Genomic DNA, 17,399 nt, shown 5'->3' on the forward strand with positions numbered 1-17,399 from the left:
GAATACCTTAACTCGACTGTAAACTTAACGAAATTATAGACACTGTGCCTGTTACTAATTAACTGTTCCAATACAGTACCATTCCATAAATACATCTCTTGGGAAAAAACAGCAAATTCAGACACAGCTTCTCATATGCACTTCTCCAGTCCATGAGGAAAAATACATTGAGAGAAGATTCAGAGAAATAGAAGCCAAGAGATGTTCATTGAAGCTTCCAATTCTTTTGAGAGCCCATTAGCTTCTGCTCAAAGCTCCACCTCAAACCTAAACCAAATCCTGGTCTGTGAGAGCTGACCACAGCAAGGCTGCTTCTGTTGTTCCATCTTTCACAAAATACCCAAGGCCTCACAAGCTGTTTGTTCAAGTGGTCTTCGGTAGCTGGCCAGTCGCCTCTGCCTTACAACCTCTCTTCAAAACAAAACACAGGACAAAAAAAACCTTTTTAAAGCTATTGTGTTGTGTCAGAGTTAAAAACTAGAGGACGTAGGTTTATGGTGTGCAGGGAAAGATTTGAAAGGGTCCTGAGGGGGCAACATTTTCACACAGAGGGTGGTGTGCATGTGGAATGAACTGCCAGAGGAAGTAGCAGATGCAGGTACAATGATAACATTTAGAAGGTATTTGGGCAGGTTCATGGATAGGAAAGGTTTAGAGGTTTATGGGCAAAATGCAGACCAAGTGGGACTAGGTTAGTTAGGGAAACGTGGTCAGCATGGATGAGTAGGACTGAAAGGTCTGTTTCAATGTTGTATGCCTCTACGGCTGTTTGAATCTAGAAGGAGGTGACAACTAGTGGATGTGATCTATTTGCAGTTCCAGTAGGTCACTGCCAATGTGGTGTACAGGGAGGCTGTGAAATGTGAGCCTGTGACATCAGGGGCAAGGTACTGGCATGGATAGAGGATTGGCTGACTGGCGGCAAGTACAGAGTAGGGAGAAAGGGGTCTTTTTCAGGATGGTAGCCGGTGACTAGTGGAGTTCCACAGTGTAGGGACATTGTAGGGACCACAACTATTCACACCATATCTTCATGATCTAGACAAAGGAACTGAGGACGCTTTTTTCTATCTGATAGAATGATAGGTGGAAGGTCATGTAATGGTGAGGAGGTGGGGAGGCTGCAGAAGGACTTGGACAAGCTGGGGGAGTGGGTCAAGAAATGGCAGATGGAACGTGGTGTGCGAAAATGTGAGGATATATACTTTAGTTGGAAGAATAGAGGGAAAGTTTATTATCGAAATAGAATAAGTCTGAAGTGCTCAGGGCCTTGCGAATCCAAGTTCAGATTCTCTTCAGGTTCACAGGAAGCTTCAGTTCGCAATTGGGGCGACAAATGTAATGTTAGCGTTCATTTTGAGAGGGTTAGAATACAAGGGCAGAGATGTGCTGTCGAGGCTGTATAAGGCTCTGGTCAGACCACATTTGGAACATTGTGAGCAGTTTCAGACCCCATATCTAAGGAAGGGTGTGCTGGACTGTGAGGGGGTCCACGGGGGATTTACAAGGAAGATGCTGGCGATGAACAACTTGTCATTTGAGGAGAGCCTGAGGATTCTGGGTCTGTACTCCATGGAGTTTAGAAAGATGAGGCGGAATCTGATTGAAACTTACACAATTCTGCGAGACCTGGACATGGAGAAGATGTTTCCCTTGGGAGAGAAGACTAGGACACAGGCACATAATTTCAGAGTGAAGAGATTTAGAGTGCATTCCACGCACCTATCATCCTCTGTACGAAAAACTTTGCTTCACACATTCCTTTGAACTCCCCATCCCTCACCCTAAACCTATGCCCCCAGTATTTGACATTTCTACCAATTGAGCTGAGGTGAGGAGGAACTCCTTCAGCCATACGGTGGTGAATCTGTGGAACATGTTGTGGAGGCCAAGTCATTGAGTGTCTTTAAGACAGAGATGGATAGGTTTGTTACTCGTCAGGGGATCAAGGGTTACAAGGAGAAGGCTGGAGAATGGAGTTGAGAAACAGAACAGCCATGATCAAATTTACCTGCACTTCCCTCAATCTAGTGTACTGTACTCGCTGCTCACAATGTGGTCTCCTCTGCATTGGGGAAATGATGTGTGCACTAGGTGAATGCTTTCCAGAGTACCTCTATTCTTTCTGCAAACAAGACCCTCAGCTTCCAGCTGCTTGCCACTACAATACCCCACCCTGTTACCTGGTAAACATCTCTGTCTCAGGCTTGCTGCAGAGCTCCAGGGAAACGCAGTGCAAGCTACAAGAGTAACATCTCACTTTCCACTTGGGAACTCTGTTACCTTCTAGACTCAATATCTAATTTTTAGGGTATGAAACATCTTCTCCCATCTCCATAGCCTCATCCCCAGATATCAGATGGACTGATACCACAAACAACTCATTCTGGTCCCCATTAGAAACAGTTCATCCTCCCAGGCTGACATTTATTCTGTCCTATATCTGCCCAATGGTCATTTCCTCTCTCTGGGCTCCATCTTCTCCTCCTTCCCATCAAATACACTGACATTTTCCTCGCGATAATCTTGTCATGACAAAGGGCATCGATACCTCTCCTTCCTCAGGATTTTCAGCATGTCCACAATGACCCATTTTTATAGATGCATCATGGTAAGCATTCTGTCTGGATGCATCACAGCTCGATTTGACAACTGCTTTCCCAAGACCACAAGAAACTACAGAGAGTCACAAACACAGTCCAGTCCATCACACCAAGTAGCCTTCCTTTCATTGACTCCATCTATACTTCCTGCTGTCTTGGGGAATCAGCCAAAATAATCAAAGACCCCTCCCATACCAGCTGTACTCTATTCCACCCTCTTTCATCAGGCAGACTATAAAAAACTGGGTACACAAGTATGAACAGATTCAAAAACCGCTTCTTCCCCGCTGTGATCAGACTTATGGATAGATCTCCCAAATGTTAATGACTATCTCTGCACCTTCCCTCTGTCCTGCACTCTGTATGGTACAATCTGCCTGTCGAGCATGGGAAACAACACTTTTCACTGTATCTCGGTATATTTGACAACAATAAATAAAATCAAAATTCGCAAGTGTGTTCACTGGGCTCGAATATTAACTCTGCTCTCTCCACGCAGATGCTGCCAGACCTACTGAGTTTTTCTAGCATTTTCTGATTTTGTTTACCGTGTCACAGAGAGACAAAGTTTGTTTCCTGATTGCAATGTGGCATAGATCAGGACACTGGGGATGGTTTGATGGGACTGATGGAGTGTGATGGTGGACAATGTGTTTCTGCTGTTCACTCTCCCTTACTTACCTGTGACGACCACATTCACAGAGTCACTGCTGCTCGAGTTTCGAGCCAATCCTGATTTGTTTGTTTGATAGTGACATGTGTAGTTCCCACTGTGGCTCAGATCCATATCGTGGATGAAGAAGATCATGCTGTAAGCTCCTTCGGGAGCAGTTTGAGTATCACCAAAGGAACTGTCTCCTGTTTTCTTCAAATAAAAGGTACTCCCCACATAATAACTCTGAGTTGTACATTTTAACTGGAGTGTCTCCTTTGGTGTGAAGACTTCACGTTTCACGTCAAGCGACAAAATGGGCTTTGGTGGGCGATCTGCAGTTAAACGTAAAACAATATACTGGTATTATCTCCCACTCAGAACTGACACTGACAGTCAAGGTTACTGTATGTGAAACCAGAATATCCAACTCTGTTTTGAACCATCTGCCGTTCTTGTCTTGCTTTGACTTTCGCTGTGTCATATTAACTCTGCCACAGCTGCTTCGAAATTAATTGAGGAACACACAGCCTCCATTTTGATAATACTCCATAGTCTTATCAGAACAGAGGGCTGCTCTCTCCTCTGGGACAGATAGCTGGTGGAAGTTGAACCTGAGGGCCTCTACACCTTCAGTGAGGGCAAATATTGAGAACAAGACCCTTCATGATAAACTGCGGGAATTGAACCCACATTGCTACGATCACTCACCAGCCATCAAAGTGATTGAGCAGAAACAATTATCCTCTAGCAAAGCATTTATTTGTTGAAGGCGACATGAAGTCAAGCCAAGTTGCAAGCCATTCATCAAAGTCATAAAAGCAATGGATTTGCCCCTTCAAATAGACATTTAAGTCTAAGGAAGCAATATTATTCACAACGACAGGTCCACTCCCCTTGAATCAATAGGATGGTACACAACAGGAACAGGACATTTGACCCACCACGTCTGGGCTGACCATGATGCCACGGTAAACCCATTCCCATCTTCCTGCACACCATCTGCATCCAGCTATTGCCTACCTGTCTACATGCCGTCTTAATGTCTCTTAAACTTTATCAGACACAGTTTGATACAGTTAGGGCAGTTTGGTGGCTCAGTGGTGAGCACTGCTGGCTCACAGCGCCAGGGACCTGGGTTCGATTCCAGACTTGGGTCTGTGTAAAGTTTGCACATTCTCCCCGTGTCTGTGTGGGGTTGCTCATGTTTCCTCCCACCGTCCAAACATGTGCAGGTGAGGTGAATTAGCCATGCTAAATTGCCCATAGTGTTCAGGGAGTGTAGGTTAGGTACATTAGTCAGGGAAAACGTGGAATAATAGGGTGGGGGAAAGGGTTTGGGTGGGATACTCTTCAGAAGGTCAGTGTGTTGGGCTGATGGGCCTGTTTCCACACTGTTGGGATTCTCTGACAACTGCATGAGTTCTTCTTTGAGCAGAGGAGATTGTGTGTGTGTGTGTGTCTGTGGGTTTGTTTGTGTGTGTGGCTATGTATGTGTGTGTGAGTGTGTGTATGTCTCTGTGTGTATGTGGATGTGTGTGTGTGTCTGTGTGTGTGTGTGTGTGTGTGTCTGTGTATGTCTGTGTGTGTGTGGGTGTGTGTCTGTGTGTGTGTGGCTATGTGTGTGTGTGTATGTGGGTGTGTCTGTGTGTGTGTGGATGTTTCTGTATGTGGGTGTGTGTGTGTGTATGTGTGTGTGTGTGGGTGTTTCAGTGTCTGTGTGTATGTGGGTGTGAATGTGTGCATGTGTGTGGGGGTGTGTGTGTGTGGGTATGTGTGTGTATGTGAGAGAGACTCTGTCCATGGGTGTGATTGTGTGTTGGTGTGTCTGTGTGGGTGTGTGTGTGTGGGTATTTCAGTGTCTGTGTGTATGTGGGTGTGAATGTATGTGTGGGTGTGTGTGTGTGTGTGTGTGTGTGTGTGTGTCTGTGTGTGTCTGGGTGTGTGATAGAGACTCTGTCCACGGGTGTGAGTGTGTGTGCATGTGTATGGGTGGGCGTGGGTCTGTGTGTGTGAGTGTGAGTGTGTGTGTGGGTGTGTGTGCGTGTGTGTCTGTGTGTGTGTGTGTGTGAGACTGTCCCCGGGTGTGAGTGTGTGTGTGTGTGTGTGTGTGTGTCTGTGTGTGTGTGTCTGTGTATCTGTCGGTATGTGGGTGTGGCTATGGGTGTCTGTGTGTCTGCGGTTGTGTGTGAGAATGGATGTGTGGGTGTTTCAGTGTCTGTGTGTATGTGGGTGTGAATGTGTGTGTGGTTCTGAGTGTATGTGGGTGTGTGTGAGTGTGACTGTGTGTGTGTGTATGTGCCTGTGTGTGCCGGCGTGTGCACGTGAGAGAGAGACTCTGTCCCCGGGTGTCTGTGTGTGAGTGTGTGTGTGTGTGTGTGTGTGTGTGTATATACCTCCCCGGGTGTGTGTGTGTGTTTGTGTGTACGTATGTGAGCGTTTGTGTATGTGTGTCTGTGTGTGTGTGTCTGTTTGTGTGTGTGCCTGTGTTTGTGTGGGTGCGTGTGTGTGTGTGTGTGTCTGTGTGTGTGTCTGTGTGTTTGTGTGTGTGTAGGGAGGGGAGGTGGGGTTTGTGAGGGACTTGATTGAGATATATAAAGGGATAGATCGAGGGGACAGGAAGAAACTTTCCCCCTTGACAGATGTCTCAATGACAAGGGCTGGGCGCAGAGTGAAATAGATTGAAGGTAATGGGCAGGGGGTTTAGAGGGGATGTGAGGAAACTCTTCTCCACCCAGAGGGTGGTGGGGAATCTGGAACTCAAGGGTGGGAGATAGAACATAGAACATAGAACATAGAAAGATACAGCACAGTACAGGCCCTTCGGCCCTCGATGTTGCGCCGACCGAATCCTACCTAACCTACACTAGCCCAATAACTTCCAAATGCCTATCCAATGCCCGCTTAAATGACCATAAAGAAGGAGAATTCACCACTGCTACTGGCAGGGCATTCCATGAACTCACAACCCGCTGTGTAAAGAATCTACCCCTAACATCTGTCCTATACCTACCACCCCTTAATTTAAAGCTGTGTCCCCTAGTAACACCTGACTCCATTAGCGGTAAAAGGTTCTCAGTGTCGACCCTATCTAAACCCCTAATCATCTTATACACCTCTATCAAATCTCCCCTAAACCTTCTCTTCTCCAATGAGAACAGCCCCAAGTGCCTCAGCCTTTCCTCATAAGATTTCCCTACCATTCCAGGCAACATCCTGGTAAACCTCCTCTGCACTCGTTCCAATGCCTCCCCATCCTTCCTATAGTATGGCGACCAAAACTGCACACAATACTCCAGATGAGGCCGCACCAGAGTCTTATACAGTTGCAACATGACCTCAGGACTCCGGAACTCAATTCCTCTACCAATAAAGCCCAGTACACCATATGCCTTCCTCATAGCACTATTTACCTGGGTGGCAACTTTCAGAGATCTGTGTACATGGACACCAAGATCTCTCTGCTCATCCACACTACCAAGTAGCCTACCATTAGCCCAGTAATCCATCTTCTTGTTACTCCTACCAAAGTGAATGACTTCACACTTAGCTACATTGAATTCCATTTGCCACCTTTCTGCCCAGCTCTGCAGCTTATCTATATCCCGCTGTAAACTACCACTTCCTTCCTCACTATCCACAACTCCACCGACTTTTGTGTCATCCGCAAACTTGCTTACCCAGCTTTCAAGCCCTTCCTCTAGATCATTTATAAAGATAACAAAAAGCAATGGTCCCAAAACAGATCCTTGTGGTACACCGCTAGTAACTGCACTCCAAGATGAACATAGTCCATCAACTACTACCCTTGTCTCCTTCCAGCCAGCCAATTCCTAATCCAAACCTCTAATGTATCCTCAATGCCATACCTCCGTAGTTTTAGCATTAGCCTACCATGGGGAACCTTATCGAATGCCTTACTAAAATCCATATACACAATATCTACTGCTTTACCCTCGTCCACTTGATGCAGTAACTTTCATCAAATCGAGTGTCAAGGGGCAATCTTTAGAATCCCTGTCAATGGTAAACCCTGGGATGTTGAGAATGGGAAAATTAAGTGATTGTAAGTCCATTGAATGTGAAGATGGCAATTGCGAGAATCTCTCTCAATGGTAACCACCATCATGATATTAACTTTCATGGGTTTAGTGATGGCAACATCATTGAATGTCAAGGCGGTGATTCCTAGATTGTCTCTCAATGGTAACTCCCAACATTATGATACTGGAGAATTTAGTCATGCTCATGTCATTGAATGTCAAAAGAGACAGTGGTTACATTATTTCTCAACGGTACATCCGGGATACTGGTACTGGGGGACATATTGATGGCAACACCATTCAGCATTAAAAGGCCCACGATGTTGTATCCTATTCTAACAACAAACTAACCGACACCCTCTTCATTTTACTATCGTCCATGTGCCTATCCAAGAGTCGCTGAAATATCCCTAATGTGTCTGACTGTATGACCACCGCTGGCAGTGCATTCTACACACCCACCACTCTCCGTGTAAAGAACCGACCTCTGACATCTCCCCGAAACTTTCCTCCCATCACCTTCATATTATTCCGTCTTGTGATAGCCATTTCCAAACTTGAAAAATGTCTCTGGCTATCCACTCTATTTACACCTCTCATCATCTTATACACCTCTATAAGTCACCTCTCATCCTTCTTCACTCCAATGGGAAAAGCCTTAGCTCCCTCAAAGTTTCTTCATAAGACATGCCCTCCAACCAAGGCAGCATCCTGGGAAATCTCCTCTGTGCCCTCTGTAAATCTTCCAAATCCTTCCTACACTGGGGTGACCTGAACTGAACACAATATTCCAAGTATGGTGAGATTAAGTGTCTCATGATGACCATGGTCGAAAGACACTCCTGGGGATTTACTAATTTACCAATGTAAGGGGAGGTGATGACCATGTGGTATTATTGTTGGCCAGAGACCCAGGTAATGTTCTCAGGATCCAGGTTTGAATCCTCCCATGGCAGATAGAGGAATTTGAATTGAATAAAACTCTGGAATTAAGAGGCGATGGTGAACCATGACAGCATTGCTGATTGTCAGAAACTTCCGGTTCCCAATGCCCTTTAGGGAAGGAAATCTGCCATCCTTACCTGGTCTGGCCAACATGTGGTTGACTTTTAACTGCCCTATGGGGCAATTAGGGTTGGGCAATAAATGGAGGCCTGGCCAGCGATACCCTCACCCTCGGGGAGGGGAGGGGAATTTACCTGGCTCTACTTGGATCTGAGTCCACATGTGACTCCAGATCTCGCAGTAATGTGGTTGACACTGAACCATTCTCTGGGGCAATTAGGGATGGGAATAAAGCCCACATCTGTGAAATGAATATAAAAATAAAACGCACCATTGTATCTCCCAATGTTTTTCTCTGTGGGTCGATGCAGGTCAGTTTGATCTCGGTAGAGCCTGTGCTGCTGTCCAATGGGGGAATGTTCTATCTGTGTGTCTATGTGTAATAACAAAGTGAGGTTTTCTGTTTCTGTGTATCAAACTGAGGCTGGTTTTTGCTTTGCAGTGGCAGGAACGAGGGGTGAGGCTCAAGAATTGGGGACCACTTGTGTTAGTCCCTTCTCTGAGTTTCTCTGATTTCTCAGCATCATCGATTCAGCAAGTCTATGGCAGTGTTGAGGACTCACATTATCACAATGAATCATTTCATTGATCAGGCACAGCTGAAAGGTCATGTCAGAACCCATTACACTATGTGCACTTTGCTTCGTGGTTGGAGGATTCTGTTCCTTTCAGGCAGTGGGTCAATAACGAGAGGGGCAATAATTTTCAAGTAAAGGTTTGGAGGTGATTTGAGGGGAAGAAAATTCACCCAGAGGGTGTGGTGGTATGGAATGCACTGCCTGGGAGGGTAGTTGAGGTGGAAAATCAGGGCTCGAAATGTCATAACATTTAAGGCTGTGGAACTAATGAGGCAAAATGGGAAAACAAAGGATAGATCCACTCAGACTAGATGGGCTGAAGGGCCTCCTCTGTACTCTATGACTCCAAATTGATGTGCGTGGTGTAGTTGACATTCTCTTCATAGCTTTTGCCCGAAACATCGATTCTCCTGCTCCTTTGATGCTGCCTGACCTGGTGCAACACATTTTTAAGCTCTGATCCCCAGCATCTGCAGTGCTCACTTTCTCCTATTCTCTTCATAGCACCCAGCACTTTACAGTATCGACAAACTCCCACATGGTGGACTAGTTAGTAAGGTTAGATTACATGGGATCCAGGAGAGAAGATAATTGATTACAAAATTGGTTTGATTGGTTGTCTAAGAGTATCAGATCTTGATCAGCTGGGCCAATGGAGTTTGGGTGGGAGATGGAGTTTAATTTTGATCAATGTGAGGTGTTACATTTTGGAAAGATAAATCAAGGCAGGACTTACACAGTTAATGGTAGGACCATGAGGGGTGTTGTTGAACAGAGGGTGCAGGTACATTGTTCCTTGAAAGTGGTGTCACAGGTGGAACGTTCGCCTTCATTGGTCAGAGCAATGAATGTATGAGTTGGGATGTCATGTTACGGCTGTACAAGACATTGGTGAGGTCATTTTCAGAACACTGCATACAATTCCAGTCACTCTTATAGGAAGGATGTTGTTAGACAGGAAAGGGTGCAGAAAAACTTGATGAGGATGTTGCTGGGACTGGAAGGTTTGAGTTAGAAGGAGAGGCTGGATGGGTTGGGAGCTTTATCCCTGGAGTGTTGGAGACTGAGAGATGATGTTACAGAGATTTGTGAAATCTCAAGGGGTATAGATAAGGTGAGGAGCCAAGGTCTTTTCCTCAGGGTAGGGGACTCCAAAACTAGAGGGTACAAGTATAAGACAAGAGGAGCTGAGGAGCAATGTTCTCACACAGAGGGTGGTGCGTGTATGGAATAAGATACCAGGGGGAAGTGATAGAGGCGGGTACAATCACAACATTTAAAAGGCATCTGGATGGGTACATGGATAGGAAAGGTTTAGAGGGGTATAGCTAAATGGATGCAAATTGGACTAGTGCCGTTTAGGAAACTGGGTGGGCATTGCAGAGTTGGGCCGAAGGGCCTGATTCTGTGCTATATGACTCTATGACTCTTTAATTATGCACGTTTCCATCTATTTACAATCATCAATGCAGTTCTCTGTGTTTGTTTCTTCCTTGAAAATATCTTGGTTACATTTAAGAGGAACAATTGAATGACACAAAGCATACCTGAGCAAGTAACAGCTGCTGCCTCTCCAGCGTTGCAGTTGTGTTTTCCAACTGAGTTTGACAGACACTGGAACAAGTTCACCTCATGCCCTTTGCACTCAACGTCATCCAACCAGAAGGTTCCAGTGGCCTCTCCAAACTGAGCGCTCCCAGGGGCTGATCTGGCTGGTCCACAGCCCATTTGTTTACAAGCAACGTTCGCGTCCTGTAAGTCCCATGCATCATCGCAAACTGCTCCCCAAATGTCTTTGTAATTGAGTTCAACTCTCCCGGAACATGCATCCGTCCCATTCACCAACCGTATTTGGATCAAATCTGTATCATTAAATTGGAGAGGGGGCAGAGAAGATTTACAAAGACATGACCAGGGTTGGAGGTTTTGAGTTATCAGGAGAGGCTCCATAGGCTGGGTATTAACCCCCCGGAACAGAGGAGGTTGAGGAGTGACCTTACAGAGATTTATAAAATTATGAGTGGCATAAATAAAGTGAATGGCAAAGGTCTTGTATCTGGGGTGGGGGAGTTGTTATGGATCAGATCAGACCCACTCAACATATTTTAAGGTGGTAATCTAGACCCAGGCATTTTCTTGTTTTGAAGGTGAATGACTTTTCGAGAATCTGTGCCGGATGCAATGCGGCTGGTCAAACTACTCGAAGTTTAACAAAACACAGTTTATTTATACACTAGTTAAAACACAAAGAAAGAAAGAGGAGGAATTTTGAATACCTTAACTCGACTGTAAACTTAACGAAATTATAGACACTGTGCCTGTTACTAATTAACTGTTCCAATACAGTACCATTCCATAAATACATCTCTTGGGAAAAAAAGGCAAATTCAGACACAGCTTCTCATATGCACTTCTCCAGTCCATGAGGAAAAATACATTGAGAGAAGATTCAGAGAAATAGAAGCCAAGAGATTTTCATTGAAGCTTCCAATTCTTTTGAAAGCCCATTAGCTTCTGCTCAAAGCTCCACCTCAAACCTAAACCAAATCCTGGTCTGTGAGAGCTGAACACAGCAAGGCTGCTTCCATTGTTCCATCTTTCACAAAATACCCAAGGCCTCACAAGCTGTTTGTTCAAGTGGTCTTCGGTAGCTGGCCAGTCGCCTCTGCCTTACAACCTCTCTTCAAAACAAAACACAGGACAAAAAAACCTCTTGAAAGCCATTGTGTTGTGTCAGAGTTCAAAATGAGAGGACGTAGGTTTATGGTGTGCAGGGAAAGATTTGAAAGTGTCCTGAGGGGGCAACATTTTCACACAGAGGGTTGTGTGCATGTGGAATGAACTGCCAGAGGAAGTAGCAGATGCAGGTACAATGATAACATTTAGAAGGTCTTTGGGCAGGTACATAGATCGGAAAGGTTTAGAGGTTTATGGGCAAAATGCAGACCAAGTGGGACTAGGTTAGTTAGGGAAACGTGGTCAGCATGGATGAGTAGGACTGAAAGGTCTGTTTCAATGTTGTATGCCTCTACGGCTGTTTGAATCTAGAAGGAGGTGACAACTAGTGGATGTGATCTATTTGCAGTTCCAGTAGGTCACTGCCAATGTGGTGTACAGGGAGGCTGTGAAATGTGAGCCTGTGACATCAGGGGCAAGGTACTGGCATGGATAGAGGATTGGCTGACTGGCGGCAAGTACAGAGTAGGGAGAAAGGGGTCTTTTTCAGGATGGTAGCCGGTGACTAGTGGAGTTCCACAGTGTAGGGACATTGTAGGGACCACAACTACTCACACCATATCTTCATGATCTAGACAAAGGAACTGAGGACGCTTTTTTCTATCTGATAGAATGATGGGTGGAAGGTCATGTAATGGTGAGGAGGTGGGGAGGCTGCAGAAGGACTTGGACAAGCTGGGGGAGTGGGTCAAGAAACGGCAGATGGAACGTGGTGTGCGAAAATGTGAGGATATGCACTTTAGTTGGAAGAATAGAGGGAAGGTTTATTGTCGAAATAGAATAAGTCTGAAGTGCTCAGGGCCTTGCAAATCCAAGTTCAGATTCTCTTCAGGTTCACAGGAAGCTTCAGTTGGCAATTAGGGCGACAAATGTAATGTTAGCCTTCATTTCGAGAGGGTTAGAATACAAGAGCAGAGATGTGCTGTCGAGGCTGTATAAGGCTCTGGTCAGACCACATTTGGAACATTGTGAGCAGTTTCAGACCCCATATCTAAGGAAGGATGTGCTGGACTGTGAGGGATCCACAGGGGATTTACAAGGAAGATCCTGGCAATGAACAACTTGTCATTTGAGGAGAGCCTGAGGATTCTGGGTCTGTACTCCATGGAGTTTAGAAAGATGAGGTGGAATCTGATTGAAACTTACAGAATTCTGCGAGACCTGGACATGGAGAAGATGTTTCCCTTGGGAGAGAAGACTAGGACACAGGCACATAACCTCAGAGTGAAGGGATTTAGAGTGCATTCCACGCACCTATCATCCTCTGTACAAATAGCTTTGCTTCACTCATCTCCTTTGAACTTTCACCCCTCACCTTAAACCTATGCCCCCAGTATTTGACATTTCTACCAATTGAGCTGAGGTGAGGAGGAATTCCTTCAGCCTTACGGTGGTGAATCTGTGGAACATGTTGTGGAGGCCAAGTCATTGAGTGTCTTTAAGACAGAGATGGATAGGTTTGTTACTAGTCAGGGGATCAAGGGCAACAAGGAGAAGGCTGGAGAATGGAGCTGAGAAACAGAACAGCCATGATCAAATTTACCTGCACTTCCCTCAATCTAGTGTACTGTACTCGCTGCTCACAATGTGGTCTCCTCTGCATTGGGGAAATGATGTGTGCACTAGGTGAATGCTTTCCAGAGTACCTCTATTCTTTCTGCAAACAAGACCCTCAGCTTCCAGCTGCTTGCCACTACAATACCCCACCCTGTTACCTGGTAAACATCTCTGTCTCAGGCTTGCTGCAGAGCTCCAGGGAAACTCAGTGCAAGCTACAAGAGTAACATCTCACTTTCCACTTGGGAACTCTGTCACCTTCTGGACTCAATGTCTAATTCAACAATTTTAGGGTATGAGACACCTTCTCCCATCTCCATAGCCTCATCCCCAGATATCAGATGGACTGATACCACAAACAACTCATTCTGGTCCCCATTAGCAACAGTTCACCCTCCCAGGCTGACATTTATTCTGTCCTATATCTGCCAAATGGTCATTTCCTCTCTCTGGGCTCCATCTTGTCCTCCTTCCCATCAAATACAGTAACATTTTCCTCGCGACAATCTTGTCGTGACAAAGTGCATCAATGCCTCTCCTTCCTCAGGATTTTCAGCATGTCCACAATGACCCATTTTTATAGATGCATCATGGAAAGCATTCTGTCTGGATGCATCACAGCTCGGTTTGACAACTGCTTTCCCAAGACCACAAGAAACTACAGAGAGTCACAAACACAGCCCAGTCCATCACACCAAGTAGCCTTCCTTCCATTGATTCCATCTATACTTTCCGCTGTCTTGGGGAATCAGCCAAAATAATCAAAGACCCCTCCCATACCAGCTGTACTCTATTCCACCCTCTTTCATCAGGCAGACGAGAATAAAACTGGGTACACAAGTATGAACAGATTCAAAAACCGCTTCTTCCCCGCTGTGATCAGACTTATGGATGGATCTCCCAAATGTTAATGACTATCTCTGCACCTTCCCTGTATCCTGCACTCTGTATGGTACAATCTGCCTGTCGAGAATGGGAAACAACACTTTTCACTGTATCTCGGTATATTTGACAACAATAAATAAAATCAAAATTCGCAAGTGTGTTCACTGGGCTCGAATATTAACTCTGCTCTCTCCACGCAGATGCTGCCAGACCTACTGAGTTTTTTTTAGCAATTTCTGATTTTGTTTACCGTGTCACAGAGAGACAAAGTTTGTTTCCTGATTGCAATGTGGCATAGATCAGGACACTGGGGATGGTTTGATGGGACTGATGGAGTGTGATGGTGGACAATGTGTTTCTGCTGTTCACTCTCCCTTACTTACCTGTGACGACCACATTCACAGAGTCACTGCTGCTCGAGTTTCGAGCCAATCCTGATTTGTTTGTTTGATAGTGACATGTGTAGTTCCCACTGTGGCTCAGATCCATATCGTGGATGAAGAAGATCATGCTGTAAGCTCCTTCGGGAGCAGTTTGAGTATCACCAAAGGAACTGTCTCCTGTTTTCTTCAAATAAAAGGTACTCCCCACATAATAACTCTGAGTTGTACATTTTAACTGGAGTGTCTCCTTTGGTGTGAAGACTTCACGTTTCACGTCAAGCGACAAAATGGGCTTTGGTGGGCGATCTGCAGTTAAACATAAAACAATATACTGGTATTATCTCCCACTCAGAACTGACACTGACAGTCAAGGTTACTGTATGTGAAACCAGAATATCCAACTCTGTTTTGAACCATCTGCCGTTCTTGTCTTGCTTTGACTTTCGCTGTGTCATATTAACTCTGCCACAGCTGCTTCGAAATGAATTGAGGAACACACAGCCTCCATTTTGATAAGACTCCATAGTCTTATCAGAACAGAGGGCTGCTCTCTCCTCTGGGACAGATAGCTGGTGGAAGTTGAACCTGAGGGCCTCTACACCTTCAGTGAGGGCAAATATTGAGAACAAGACCCTTCATGATAAACTGCGGGAATTGAACCCACCTTGCTACGATCACTCACCAGCCATCAAAGTGATTGAGCAGAAACAATTATCCTCTAGCAAAACATTTATTTGTTGAAGGCGACATGAAGTCAAGCCAAGTTGCAAACCATTCATCAAAGTCATAAAAGCAATGGATTTGCCCCTTCAAATAGACATTTAAGTCTCAGGAAGCAATATTATTCACAACGACAGGTCCACTCCCCTTGAATCAATAGGATGGTACACAACAGGAACAGGACATTTGACCCACCACGTCTGGGCTGACCATGATGCCACGGTAAACCCATTCCCATCTTCTTGCACACCATCTGCATCCAGCTATTGCCTACCTGTCTATATGCCGTCTTAATGTCTCTTAAACTTTATCAGACACAGTTTGATATAGTTAGGGCAGTTTGGTGGCTCAGTGGTGAGCACTGCTGGCTCACAGCACCAGGGACCTGGGTTCGATTCCAGACTTGGGTCTGTGTAAAGTTTGCACATTCTCCCCATGTCTGTGTGGGGTTTCTCATGTTTCCTCCCACAGACCAAACATGTGCAGGTTAGGTGAATTGGCCATGCTAAATTGCCCATAGTGTTCAGGGAGTGTAGGTTAGGTACATTAGTCAGGGAAAATGTGGAATAATAGGGTGGGGGAAAGGGTTTGGGTGGGATACTCTTCAGAAGGTCGGTGTGTTGGGCTGAAGGACCTGTTTCCACACTGTTGGGATTCTCTGACAACTGCATGAGTTCTTCTTTGAGCAGAGGAGATTGTGTGTGTGTGGGGCTATGTATGTGTGTGTATGTGGATGTGTCTGTGTGTGTGTATGGGTGTGTGTGTGTGGGGGTGTGTGTGTGTGGGTGTTTCAGTGTCTGTGTATGTGGGTGTGAATGTGTGCATGTGTGGGGGTGTGTGTGTCTGTGTGTGTGTGGGTGTGTGTGTGTGTGGGTGTGAGTGTGTGTGTGTGTGAGAGAGACTCTGTCCATGGGTGTGGGTGTGTGTGTGTGTGTGGGTGTGTGCGTGCGTGTGGCTATGTGTGTGGGTGTGCCTGTGTGTGTGGATGTGTTTGTGTGTGTGTGTCTGTGTGTGTGGGTGTGTGTGTATGTCTGTGTGTGTGTGGGGGGGTGTGTGTGTGAGTGTATGGGTGTGTTTGTGGGTGTTTCAGTGTGTGTATGTGGGTGTGAATGTGTGTGTGGGTGTGTGTGTCTCTGTGTGTGTGTCTGCGTGTGTGAGTGTGTGGGTGTGGGTGTGCGTGTGTGTTTGTGTGTGGGTGTGTGAGAGAGACTCTGTCCACGGGTGTGAGTGTGTGTGCGTGTGTATGGGTGTGTGTGTGTCTGTGTGTGTGAGTGTGAGTGTGTGTGGGTGTGTGTGAGTGTGGGTGTTTGGGTGTTTCAATGTCTGTGTTATGTGGGTGTGAATGTGTGTGTGTGGGTGTGTTTGTGTGACTGTGTGTGTGTGGGGTGTGGATGTGTGTGTGTGGGTGTGTGTGTCTGTGTGTATGTGGGTGTGCGTGTGTGTGTGTGTGGCTGTGTGTGTGTGGGTGTGGCTGTGTGTGTGGATGTGTTTGTGTGTGTGGGTGTGTGTGAGTGTATGGGTGTGTGTGTGGGTGTTTTAGTGTCTGTGTATGTGGATATGGGTGTGTGTGGGTATGTGTGTCTGTGTGTGTGAGTGTGTGTGTGGGTGTGCGTGTGTGTCTGTGTGTGTGTTTGTGTGCATGAGAGAGACTCTGTCTACGGGTGTGAGTGTGTGTGTGAGTGTGTGTGTGGGTGTTTCAGTGTCTGTGTGAATGTGTGTGTGTGTGAGAGAGACTCTGTACCCGGATGTGAGTGTGTGCGCGTGTGTGTGTGTGTGTCTGTCTGTCTGTATCTGTGGGTGTGCGGGTGTGTCTGTGGGTGTCTGTGTGTGTGGGTGGGTGTGTGTGTGTGGGTGTATGGGTTTGTGTATGTGCCTGTGTGTGCGGGCGTGTGCGTGTGAGACAGAGACTCTATCCCCGGGTGTGTGTGTGTGTGTGTCTGTGTGGGTGTGTGTGTGTGTGTGTGTGTGTATATCTCCCCGAGTGTGTGTGGGTGTATGCGTGTGAGAGAGAGATAATCTGTCCCCGGGTGTGTGTGTGTTTGTGTGTGTGTATGTGAGCGTTTGTGCATGTGTGTCTGTGTGTATGTGTCTGTTTGTGTGTGTGCCTGTGTCTGTGTGGGTGCGTGTGTCTGTGTGTGTGTGTGTGTGTGTCTCTGTGTGTGTCTGTGTGTGTGTAG

The 17,399-nt window shown here is 46.0% G+C and overlaps 1 protein-coding gene across 1 annotated transcript in view; it reads right to left on the reverse strand.

Moving 5' to 3' along the window:
• Nucleotides 1-321: 321 nt before the first annotated feature.
• The window catches only part of LOC132833993 (deleted in malignant brain tumors 1 protein-like), a 31,786-nt gene continuing 14,708 nt past the window's right edge, over nt 322-17,399 (reverse strand). Inside the window, exons 3-6 of the mRNA XM_060852704.1 lie at nt 14,503-14,808; nt 10,489-10,803; nt 3,285-3,590; nt 322-411 (exon numbers count right to left, since the gene is read on the reverse strand). Coding sequence (XP_060708687.1) covers nt 401-411; nt 3,285-3,590; nt 10,489-10,803; nt 14,503-14,808 — 938 coding nt within the window. The 3' untranslated portion in view covers nt 322-400. The remainder of the gene's footprint in view (nt 412-3,284; nt 3,591-10,488; nt 10,804-14,502; nt 14,809-17,399) is intronic.

Source organism: Hemiscyllium ocellatum, chromosome 38 (genome assembly GCF_020745735.1).
Source record: "Hemiscyllium ocellatum isolate sHemOce1 chromosome 38, sHemOce1.pat.X.cur, whole genome shotgun sequence".
Taxonomy (NCBI): Eukaryota; Metazoa; Chordata; class Chondrichthyes; order Orectolobiformes; family Hemiscylliidae; genus Hemiscyllium; species Hemiscyllium ocellatum.